The sequence below is a fragment of the Pocillopora verrucosa genome, chromosome 10 (genome assembly GCF_036669915.1).
Source record: "Pocillopora verrucosa isolate sample1 chromosome 10, ASM3666991v2, whole genome shotgun sequence".
Classification (NCBI taxonomy): Eukaryota; Metazoa; Cnidaria; class Anthozoa; order Scleractinia; family Pocilloporidae; genus Pocillopora; species Pocillopora verrucosa.
Genome location: NC_089321.1, coordinates 20,130,806 through 20,143,084, shown reverse-complemented (window position 1 = coordinate 20,143,084; position 12,279 = coordinate 20,130,806). Strand labels below are relative to the sequence as shown.

The following is a 12,279-nucleotide window of genomic DNA, read 5'->3' as shown; positions in this document are numbered from 1 at the left end:
ATCTTGGCGCAAGTGTAAGGAGGCTTTGAAACTGTTGCCTGTTTAGTAAAACTGGTAGAGTGTTGGACTGCTATGCACGATGTTGGAGGTTTGAGCTAGTGTCAAGACCAGCACTCATTTGAACCAAATTGATTCCTTTGTGTTCAAGATTACTTTACCAATGGTTAGACGTTTTAATCTTTATGAATAAGAGCTGTGATGCCATAGGCCCAATTGCCACGTATCGTCATAGTTATGCCTGGTATGTGACGACTTAAAACGCACAGTGTATTTCTTGCACAGAAAACCCTTAATGAGGAAACGAGATCAAATGGGACCTAAGGAAGTTACAAATTTGAAATTGCGAAGAAAGAACCGTGTGGAAATAAGTAAATTTATTAATTTGCATGTACAAAAGGTGGTGATTTTTTTCTCACGCAGCACGAAAATCACTGAAAGCTCTTTGGACAAGAGGCTGTTTTCTGCAAGACTTATTCAAAAGGTAGGGTAGAACTTCAGATATTTTCATGTTTAATTCTTTACTTTTTTGCACCGATGTATGTACCCTATGCGCTGCCTCCTCATTTTTACCCATCATGGTTAGAGGTGAATCATTAAAAGTTCTTATTCAAGTCAAGATTATGAGAGATGATTGGCTTTTTCTTGGTCTGGCGTGTTAAGCACAATATCATTTTTTCCAGATTGAGAAGCTGTGGTCTGATATTCTCACCTGCATACAGAGCCGCCATGGTGGGCCGTACAACTCTGACCTGTTATCTGTCCTGTCTCCTCTCCTGGTGTGTTATGAAGCGCTTTTATTCTGTCCTTCTGAACCTTTAACTCTCGGAAGTGATTAACATGTAACTTCTCCCTTATGTATCCATACATTATCCAGCAAACAGGTAGTGAGAATACTCGAACTTATCAGGTGCAAGATATTATCTTGAACGAACAGCAAATTCTCGTAACCAATCTACAAGGAAATGTGTTGTAGCTAGAGGGGAGAATTAACAATCAGATCTTGGAAGTTAGAGGGTTGGAGTTTGTCAGGAAAACTCCACACTATCGGCGATTTCACCATTTCCCCACCGTCTCAGAAAATTTTTTTCGAAAAATTAAAACTCGAAATCTTGAAATCCCCGACTGTCTCGGATAGTGGGCGACAATTTGGGAAATAGTGAGCGTGAAAGTGTAAATAAGCTTCTATTTAATAGTGAAGCCTTCATCCAGGGGTTTAATAACGTAATTTTTTATTAATTTTTCTTAACAGGAAGTGACGTTAGTTCATCCCAAAAGGAGTATCAAGAACCACGCTGTCATGTTTTGGAATGCTACTTTTGCTCATTCGCGAACGTTGGAGTATCCTGAAACCTTAAGGTATATAAAACAAAAATTACCTCTGGAAATGACATCAAAATAGACAGTGTGGTTACTTTTTTAATAGCTGATAACCATCCATCAACAATCCATCTGTTGTGAGAGTTTGTTTTCTGGGACCTTAAACTTGAATGGTCCAGGAGATCCGTTTTAAGAAAGTAGGGAAAGGTCTGACTTGTAATGGAGTTCTAGCTGTGTTTTCGAAAGGATGTGACCCTTTACACCCCAACATCAGCGTATATATTCTCCGTACTGTTCACTATATGTTTCTAAGGCATCGAGAAGGAGAATTTATTTAACAATCAAGAGTTGCTTCAGTTGGTAATCATTTCCTTATTCTCGTGACGTTAATGAGTGATTCAGGGGGTGGTACGGTAAGAGGAAATTAGATGCTGGTCAAAACTGTAAGGGTTAAGTTCGACAATCGGCTACAGAGAAGCTTTTACAATTTAGGGTCTTTAATCAACTTGCTGATACTTTTTCTTTATCTCCCCAAGTATCACCTGTTGATAATGTTCATGATTTTTTTTCCCAGACCAGTTCTTCAGATTGCCAAAGATAAAATGTCACTTACTTTGCCAGGCTGGGAAAATATTAAGGTACGATTGCCGACTTGGTTATTTTTTCGTAGCAGAATATTTAGGGTACATTTTAATGTGCTTTGTGGCTATGAAACGAACATGAAGTAAACGAAAGAAAAAAAAAACGTGTTTATTCTGATCAACTTTCTTTTGTTTTGTTATATATTTTCTTAAAATTTTTATTATTATATTCAGATTTCAGACAAAGACGCACATTTGGATCTCGAAGTAAGTAGTTCATTTTCTGTTTCCCCTTAATAACCCTTATTTCACCGTTGTGCTTGTTCTCTTTTTAGTTTGCAATCATTATTTAGATTATCATCTAACAGTGATACCTGAAGGACTCCGGCATGCTACAGTTCAAGTTTTTGCATCTTGAAAAATCCACGCTAAATTTTTTTCTAGGTTTATTTTGTTGGTCTGTTTTTACTTCAACTATTGACTCTCTATCTTGGTTTAGTACTTTGACATCTTTCCATATTTTGTTTATTTCGTTAATTAAACGACCGTTCCGTTTGGCGGAAAGAAAAAACGTAGTTCCTTTACCCCTGTTATTCTAAGATTCGATGATACGTTCTCTACGGTTGTCTGGCATTAATTTCGTGTGATTTTAGCTTAAACTTTAGTGCAAGATCAAGCAATATTCCCTTTCGCCTGGGGATGTATTGTTATCGTTTGGAGAAATTCCCTTTTGGTCGTTCCTGGGAGTGACTAGCTTCAACTTAGATTTAATGAGCATCTCTAGTCCCTTGATCTGTCGTTAACTATTTTCCTTCTCTCAACATCATAATAGTCTGAAGAACTTACCCAGCACGCAAACCTTGTGAAACCGCTGCCATATGGTATCTTAGGCTCTCCTCAGCGCCGTAAGCATACGTCAGTTTCAGGAGGGTCCCCACAGTTGAAGGGCAGTTTCTTACACAAGGCCTTGAGTGTCGAGAAAGTGGTGGAAAATGCTTCACCTAAAAGAGTAAGAATTCGTTTACATTTTGACTGTATGAACGCTTTTAGAGGGAATATCGACATTTGCAGTAAAATTTGCAAATACATCTCCAGTTGAAATAGTAACAAATAGAAAATTACTCATGATGTGGTGGCTTTAAGGTTCAATCGTCGAATAAAGAGGCGTGTGACATTTGTCCCTATCGTCGGGACATTTCGATTTTCTGGTCGGATGCTCTACCGATCAAGACGGAGCCGACAAGTTAAAGAGCAAAGCTATATACTTCATGCTGGTACGATCACGGATGTTGGAAGCGTCCCATATATTCAATTGACAACTATTTACCAAAGTGACTAGTGGTAGATATTTACTGAGTTGTGATGTGGCGAGGTAGATATCTGCAACTAGCCACCGACACTGCAGTGAATAGTTGTTTTTATATACACTAAAAGAGTGAGATAATATAGCACAAAATATAATGTTCACTCATTTATTCCGCAACGATCACAATATCTTCGGGCGCGAGTTGCTTGGAAGTGAATAGCACAGGATATTCGGAGTTGAGGATCCAATCAGAGTGCGCCTTCAACGCTATCCATTGTTTCAGTATATACCAAGCGAGAATACATCTCCACACAACAGTCTTTCGACATTCTTGGTGGTGCTAATGCCTCAATGCCAATATTTTCAGAGAGTTAGAACTAACAGTCTACTCAAAGGAAGTGATAAAATCAGGATGAATACAGTATTTGGTGTTACTGCTTCCAGTTTGTCTTTAGTTTTCTGTAATTTCTTCATACATTCAGATAAGTCGCTCACCAAAAGTTGGACGCCCTAGAAATTCCCCGGCCAATACGCATGTGAGGAGAAAATTGCCGCTGTCCAAGTTCGACGACGATGACCAGGTTGGTCGATATCTGTAGGGGAATGCTGACCATTTCAGTGACACGTGACCACTATGCTCGTGACCAGTGTGCACATAACCAGTATGATTGTGATTGACTCTGTAACCATCTCTCCGCTGAAAAGTAATGACATAATAATATAATTTGAAGTGAGTATTTCTTGTCTATAGGAATACGTCAGGATTGCCCCTTCTCCGAAAAAGAAGCGCGTGCTTACTGAACATCAGAAAGAAATCATGCGGAGTAGAAGGTAAAAAAATTAGAACGTGGATTATTCTTTGCAAAATTTTTTGCGCACTGTTTTTAAAAAGTGAAACGTAAAAAGTGGTTGTAAGGCCGTGAAACTTGAATAATATAAATCTGTTATATAAAACCCCGCTAATCCTTTGAAAAACGTCAACAAACAAACAAGCAAACTCTAGATGTGGGAAGGGATAGGGGTATTTTCTTTTTCGTTTCATGTCGTTTTAATGTCAGTTGTGGGTAGTGATGTATTATTCTTGAGGATTTTAAGGAATCCAGTGCAACATCTCTGCTGTAAACCAGAGAAAATGGTTGAAAAAATGACTCTATATTTCCTGCTTATTAATGTTTAGCTTCTGGAACTTTCGTTTTAAAAAAATCGATCCGATCAGAAATTTTGGTCAGAAATTAGTCGTTGCATAACATGATAAATCATTGATCCGTAAAATTAAACTCGGGCAAAATATTCATGGTACACATTATTTATAAAGAACAGGGATGGTCAAGGGATGGGGAGTTGGGTTGGCAAAATGATGAGAGCTCGTGCCTCCCGATGAAGCGGGTTTTATTTCCAAAACTGACATCACATGAGGGTGGAGTCTTTTGTTGAATCTCGTCCTTGCTCTGAGGGTTTTTCTCCACTGCTTCGTCCTCGAAACCTAGCACCCAAAGTTCAAATTCGACTCTGAAACAATGGACGAAGAAACACTTTGTGGATGTAATTCAATTTACACCCTGTACTATTATGATTATTTTTGTTATTGTTATTATTATTCAGTACTGTATAATTTTGTTACCTTGGTAGTAAACCCTTAATTTTACAAGGTAATAATCAGAGTATCAATCGGACTCTTCGATGATGAAGTTTTTATCGAAAAAATTGAAAAAAGTCAGACTTAACAGACGTGAGCCTTCACCACATATGAAATATACCACGTATTTTTAGCACATTGGACCCTTGATAATTTGTATCCTTTTTATTCCTCACTACAGTGATGTTCCTGCACTCTACAATGCGCTTGACCACTCACAAGACTGCTCACAATTTTCACAGTTCACTCTTACGTCACATGGAGATGTCACGTGAGTATCCATTCCTTCATTCATGTAGGCCAGTGTGAGGTGTCACAATAACCAAGAATCTCTTTTTTTCATTTCTCCCATATAGTGGTGACACGACTCCAAACAGTTCACCAGGTGAGCTTCTCTTTTATGGATGATTTTAAAGGGTTTCCGTGAGAGCTGGCAACCGGTGGAATTCTCCTTGGATGTCAAACGAAATCGCCGCCTACTTACTCTGAAATTAATGACGTTATGTTAAAAAACGAACTTCCATTAGCCTTCTGCACTGCCTTTTTTGCCATTTACTTTAAAACTTAATGAAACTCCAGCATTTTTGTTGAATCCTCTCCTTATCAGCCAATCAAACTTAGTGTTTCATTACTGTTTAGTGTGGCGCGGAGATTTAGTGGTCAGCGGACTGGAAACCAAATTGGAAGGTCTGGATTCCAACCCCGGCCGTGTCATATCGTTGTACTTTTGGACAAGATGTTTAATTCTTACATTTCCCTTCTCTGCCCAAGAGTATCAGTCGGAATCAGGAAACTGTTAAGGAATTTTGATGAATTTGTGGACCTAGCGGAATTCCATTCAGAGGATTAGTAATACTCTTAGCTGCTTTGGGCAGAATAATGGAAGCAAAATTAGTTCCGGTAGCAAGGGGCGACTAATAGCCTGAGACTACAATCGACTGAAAAATTGTTTAATGTGTTTTCTCTCTTCCCCTTTGTAGAAGAAGAAAAACCTCAGTCGCCTGGTAGCAAGAAACAATTGGTCTGTCAGAACGAGGAAGAGCTCCAGGTTGGCTCAAATGTGCGAGGAACAGGAAAAAGCGAGAGCGAAAACGAAAACAAAGCGGAGGCCATTGAAAGGGCAACAACGGAAAATAAAGTTGGGAGAAATATGGATAATGGCGAAGACTCTAAAGAAAATGGGGTAGAAATGGAAGACAAGATCAGTGAAGGAGCCGATAGAGAGGTCGAAGGAATAGAATGTGAAATTGTCGAATTAGTGGAATCTTCCCAAAATGAAGATGGAAACCTGCGCGACGAAACAGAGCAAACTGATAAAGATGAGGTGGACAGTGATGACGAAGTGATGTCACCTGACGTCATACCGTCGTCACAAACGCCAAGCTTTGAGTCCCCTTTTCAGTCCCTTAGACAAATCACGATCCCGCCCGACTCCATTCTACCGGGTTTAATTCAAACAAGGGCAAGTATTCAGAGAAACTCGAAAATAGAGCAGAATAATTTAGGGAATTCTGATGGTAAAAACGTTGATACGGCATTGGAAACGCAACTTGAGAGTGATGTTCTGAAAGAAGATAAAGTTTTCGACTCTGATTCGCCTATGAAAGTTGAAGAACAGCCAATAACTAAGACGAAAGTTTCGCCAGTTGCCGGGCGAACGAGAAGAAAACTTCAACAGAAGATCGAGATGACGCCAACGCTCGAAAAACCACAAGAAGAGCCCACAGAGCAAGAGATCAGCAGAATTATGCTCAGTGGTCAGCAACTGGCAGAGACTGAAAAGCTGGATGACCAAACACCCATGGAGAAACCCGCTGAGCCATTTGTCGCTGGCGTAACGAGGGATGAAACCTCGTCTCCAGTCTTAAACGCTAAGAGCAAGTTCCTTCGTCCATTTGCAGCAGGGGGTAGTCCGTGTCGATTGAATCTCCGCGGAAGAAATTCCCCGGGAGTTTCTCCCACAACTGGTATTTTGAAAAGATACCATGCGATCAAGCAAGGAGTTGACTCACCCTCCCCTCCCGGAAAGGTAGTAATAATTACTGTAGTTATTTATCTTATTGCACATCTAGTATTTTCAGGTGTTGTCAATTGGTAAAGGAGAGCGTTTTCCTCAACGGCCTAATTTCTAAAGAGTGAAATTCCACCATTTCTTCTTGAGTCGATATTTTTCTCGTTTTTTTATTTTTTCAAGGACGACTTCGTCGGAATTTTAAAATATTTCTGATAATCGTTAGAACTTATTTCGATTCTAGGTAGTTGTCAACCCATCTGACAAGAACTGTTTTATTCAAAACTTAGGTTTTGTTTTGTAACGAACGAAAAAAGCAAGGTTTAAGCGATCTTTCTGTTTTTGCGAGTGAATATTAATCAGCAAATGATGTTGCTGTGTTGTGTGTCTCATGCGCTAACCAAATTGTGCTTTTTCTGTTTGTTATTTTGATTATCAAGGTCAGAAGAGTTTCGTTTGCTCTACCTGTTAAAGATGACAGTTCTGAAGACTTGCAAGAAAAAACCGCTGAACTAACTACCATTGCTTCACACCTTAAAACATCGGGCTCTTCTCCATTCACGGCTGTTAAGCAAGTACGTAACTCCCTTTAACTCCCAGAAATTATTTAGAAGTAGCTTCTCCTTCTTCTATCTATACATTATCCAGCAAACAGGTTATTACCTTGATCTAACACCAAATTTTGAAATTCTCATAACTAAATCACTAAATTACTTTCTTTTTTTTTTTTTTAATTCATTTCAGCGGAGACCTTTGCCATCGAGCAACGCCCATAGTGCCCAGGACTCCACCGACTGCATGTTCCCAGATCTTGTGTCTTGCACAGTGCCAGTTGAACAGATTCTTCCCTCCATTCTCACCATGTCTTGGTCACGTGGTATGGGTCACTTGGTGCGTGCGCAGAATATTCACACCATTGGAAACTTGTCAGCTTTGAAAGAGGAGCAGGTAATGCAAACAGAACCACCAGAAATGCATTGTGTTTTAGTTACTTGCTTCAGAAAAGTCGTACATCGGGGCTTTCAATCAATGTGCTACCAGTAGTGAGAACAAAAAAAGTTTTTCGTGATGCACAGCCAAGTGTGTCACTGAAGTTTTTACCACATTTTGAGGTCTTCTGTGATCTGTTGGCGTAAAGACCCACAGCAATATGGAAGCTGTTTGTTTTATGTGACAGAAAAAGTAAAATGTTGTTAATGTCCTACAATAGATCATAAGAAAGAACCGATCAAAATGCGTGTACATGTATAAGTCAGCTTATCGTAAAAACTCTTAGGGCCGGTCGTTTAAACGAGGTCTAACCCAAACCGCGTTTTCACACAAGCAGTGGGCCTCAGGGATTCTCTATGAGAGGGTTGATCTGATTCAATAAATTTCATTCCATTGTTAGTTTTCGCCCCTCATGACACTCTTCACTAAATTAAATGTTCAGATAAAAGGTTCAGCGGAACTGAAGATAGTTTAGAACGCAGTTTTGTTAAACAACGGGTAAACTTTGTTTAAATAACCGGCCGTAAAAGTTACATGCTCCTTTCACAACGTAGAGAGTGGTGCTTCTTTAAAAAAGGGCTCCGTAGCTTTCGCCGAAATTGTCACACAAGGTTTTTACAAACCTTATATAAATAAGGACAACTGAGTTTCACGAGATGACAAGACAAGCTAAAAGAGGTAATTTTTCAGGTAAAAAACCTACCCATCAAATCACCCAAAGTACCAACACTGAAGACAGCTTTAAGGAGATTCCATCAAATTCAAAGAGGGAGGAATTCCAAATCTACTGTGGCAAAGTTAACGGCAGAAGTTGTTCAGAAGGAAGAGAATGAAAACAAAGAAGGTGAGAGTAGTCCCATGATCCAGTTAGGTAATCTAAAGATTCTACAGTAAAATGGATTACCGGAAATGAGAGCTGCAAGTCTGTACAAATAATTTATGATAGCTTTAGCCCTAATAAATCATAAAGGATTGGGAAGAAATTTCAAATGTCATCATTTGTAAATGCTGTTGGGTTTATCCGACTGAGAAAAATCTAATCTTTTGTTTTATTTTTAGTTTTATCTCAAAAGAAGCGTTGTGTGTGAAAGGTTTTCTGGGTAATACTCAACTTAACTCTAAAGTAGACCTTCGTTCTTTAGTATGTCTGGTGTTGTTACCACATTCTCACAGCGTTTGTAAATACAAATTGTCTCATTGTATTTTTAGGAAGCCAAGAAAACTGAAGGTCTCAGTTTCTCTTTGTTGCTTCCAAAAATTTCGTTTTTAACTTTTTCAATGCCTTCACCTGCCCAATCCCTTCTAGTCTCAGATAGAACAAAGGCAAAAACTAATTACAGTATGCGAAGCCTACAATTCTAGGTGTAATTTATATTTTGACCAGCGTAGTAACGTGTTTTCTTAATTCTTCGCAACAGAAGATGTAGCCACCTCTGAACATGCGCATCTCCCAGGAGAGGCTGGTATTGTAATGAAGCCAATAATAGTTGAGGACCCTCTGAGTTCCGGCGGCACAGAAAGTACGCAAACGGCTGTGGAGTCTAAGATGGAAGGGATTAAACCCAGTGAAGATTGCTCGTCGAATAAAACCGATCTAGCATTGGTTGTTGAAACCGAAGAAATGGCGTCCGATGTGAGGCCAGAGGGAAGCGAGGCGGAAATTGTCTTCGTCGATGATGAAAAAGTGATTGATCTACTTACTGTTGACGCACGAGCAAATAAGACGGGGATGGAGGCGAGCACCACGGGGTCATGGCGTTCTGCGCATGACTCTGACGTTATCGAAGCGACCGCTGACATTTCTCGCCCTCAAGTTGAAACTCGTTGTGAACTAATGGAGCCATTTCCACGTGAAGAATCGCGCGATGAGCGTAAAGGAACCGACGTAATGCTGTCATATCCAGAAGAAAATGTGGAAATTGATGAGAAAGATTCGGGAGATGCAGGGGATATAAACATTAAGGGAATCAAACCTAAAGAAACGGCTGTGGTGGCTCAGGAGAGTACTGATCATTCCTCTGCTTCCACGACATCTATCGGAGGAGACAGTGATAAAGAGAGGTTTTGTAACTGTTTACGTTCCCTTAAAGATCTTGCATCACCTGATGTTTTACAAGCATTGTCAAGTGAGGAGATTTTTGAGGCGCACCACAGCCTGACGGATGTCACGTCGGTCGTAGTGCAGGCTCTGAGGGGGCGTTGGCAATCACCGAGATCTAAGAAACGGGCTGTTCAAGACATTCAATAAGTGTGACAAACTTGAATCTTTCGGTAGCCGGTCTCATATGGCTATGTAAGAGAAAGCGAACTGTGCGTAGAGTTGGAAATTAGAAGCGGGTGGTGTTTTACTAAGGGTATTCTGAAAGATAGAGGATTGTGTTGACCTTGAAGGATTTCAAATCCTCCTTTATTAAGAACTTTCTTGGAAAGAATTGTTACTTGTTTATCAGAAGTTATTATTTCTAACATCAATACATAAGCACATGAAAATAACTATATATTCGGAAAACTTCTCAAAATTGTTAATTTCGATTTTAAGTTCATGTTTCGATAAAATTTGCAGTTGTCCAAAGGTTATGAAGAAGTGGTTTCCTTTTTACATTTGACCCATGAAACTCCCAGAACGGTCGATTGTTAATTTCCGACAACCACATCTGGCGAGATCTCATGGATTTACCCACCTCGAGTCCACAATCTAGGCCAAGGTCTCTTAAAAATACTTTGTAATAAAGTAAGGGAAAATACAATCGTAACTCCTAATTCCCCGTCAATTGACATCAGCCTCTGCCAGTAGACATCATTCTTCTTAACCCTAGGGAAGATTAACTGAAAGAGATCTACTTTTCTCTTCAAAGGTAGTGTTCAAAGTTTCAATGACCAGAAAAAAGTAAGATAATTGTACGAATTGAGAACTTCAAGTCTGGTCTTCAAGTCTGTGGAGAAGTTACTTTTTCATGTTGGCTTTGTAGTGTAACCCAAAAACAGTTTCCTACACAAGAAACTGAATGAAATTGATTCGAGTCTGCTTAACCTCCAACTTAATCATATCGGTTCAGGGGATAGAAATTACTACTTCTGTAGGTTGCGCATCAGTTAACAACAGCATCAACTGTTGGCCTTGCTAAATAGCCCAAAGTCAGATCGATGTTTTAAAAATAACCTGCTTGTATTGCTTTTGCCTTTTTTCGAGACCTCGAGGTCCTTAAAATTCAAGATCCCGGTGAAGAAGGGTCAGAACCGTACATATGTTAAGCAAAAGACCACTTTCTATCGGCGTAATGACCCACGCGGGGTTAAAGATCACGTCCGAGAAAAATCTTTCAGTGCGCGAGCTGAAGGCAGGTGTATCTGAAGCTTTTGGAGTGCTCTCTAAACATTTTCACAGAGGTATCAATGAATAGATGAAAACCCTCAGAAAATCACTTTGTCTGTTGGTCTAGTAAGATAACTTATGATGGCACAATTTTCTGTTAGTTATATGGCGATAAAATTAACAATTATTTACCGACGCGGAGGTTGCTTATGGTGGACAGTTACCGAGCTGCGAGGCGGCGAGGTAAATATCAACAGCTAGCCACCGACACTGAGGTGAATAGTTGTTTTAGCTTATTCTGAAACGGTGAGTTACACACTTGTTTTCATATAAGAGCCTTTTCCATGAGAACGTTCAGGCTGAGATTAACAAAACATTTTAAGAGCGTCTTTAAAATTCTCTTTTTTTTCTGAGAAATAAGTAAAAGTGAAAGAAATCTAAAACTGATCTAACAGGACAATAAACTCAATTGCTTGGTGAAATTTTTTTAACATTAACAATGTGGTGTCTCACCATTACTCTCTCCATATTTTTGACCGACGACAGCCCCCTTGGTACAAATTTCTTTCTCTCCTCACCCTTCCGCGTCCATTTACATCAAAGAGGGCGGCCATAATTTTCGTCAAGAAGGTACTGAGCACTCACTCGCCAAAATTACGCCTGCTATGCAGGCTAACGCAATTTACTGTTTCAGTATACAAGGTGTATCGCACCTAATATCTGGCAGCTGCCATGTTTTACTTTGAACAAAGAGCTGGTGCTGGATTAATCACGCTGTGAATTGAAATATTCCCTACAGGGGGCAAGATGAAGTTAATTAATTTAGAGTTCGTCAATGAATGCAGTTGAGGCACTATAAAAAAACGTTGGTTATGTCCTCAAGATTATTGGCGATGTTTCCTTTTGGTGCACTCTTTGAGTCATTACTAGGGCATTGTTTGGGAGACGAAAAGCCAGGCCAAGTTGCGTTGAAAGCCTCGCAACCTTTTACCCGAATGTAAATATTCGAACTTCCATTTATTTTTGCTTACAACGGGCCAATAGTAGTAAAAACAAAAATCTCTTTTACTTACAACGCACATATAGCGAGTTGAAGTCATGACTTTAAAATACTCGATTGTTCTT

The 12,279-nt window shown here is 39.6% G+C and overlaps 1 protein-coding gene across 2 annotated transcripts in view; it reads left to right on the top strand.

Moving 5' to 3' along the window:
* LOC131774802 (telomere-associated protein RIF1-like) overlaps positions 1–11,593 on the top strand; it is a 31,172-nt gene extending 19,579 nt beyond the window's left edge. For both annotated transcript variants that reach the window (XM_059090883.2, XM_066173385.1), the window contains exons 26-40: positions 421–481; positions 681–776; positions 1,250–1,356; positions 1,892–1,955; positions 2,133–2,165; positions 2,731–2,907; positions 3,687–3,785; positions 3,956–4,035; positions 5,022–5,111; positions 5,197–5,225; positions 5,821–6,869; positions 7,292–7,426; positions 7,596–7,799; positions 8,532–8,685; positions 9,260–11,593. In XM_059090883.2, the coding sequence (XP_058946866.2) occupies positions 421–481; positions 681–776; positions 1,250–1,356; positions 1,892–1,955; positions 2,133–2,165; positions 2,731–2,907; positions 3,687–3,785; positions 3,956–4,035; positions 5,022–5,111; positions 5,197–5,225; positions 5,821–6,869; positions 7,292–7,426; positions 7,596–7,799; positions 8,532–8,685; positions 9,260–10,089 (3,208 nt within the window). In that variant the 3' untranslated portion in view covers positions 10,090–11,593. The remainder of the gene's footprint in view (positions 1–420; positions 482–680; positions 777–1,249; positions 1,357–1,891; positions 1,956–2,132; positions 2,166–2,730; positions 2,908–3,686; positions 3,786–3,955; positions 4,036–5,021; positions 5,112–5,196; positions 5,226–5,820; positions 6,870–7,291; positions 7,427–7,595; positions 7,800–8,531; positions 8,686–9,259) is intronic.
* Positions 11,594–12,279: the final 686 nt, after the last annotated feature.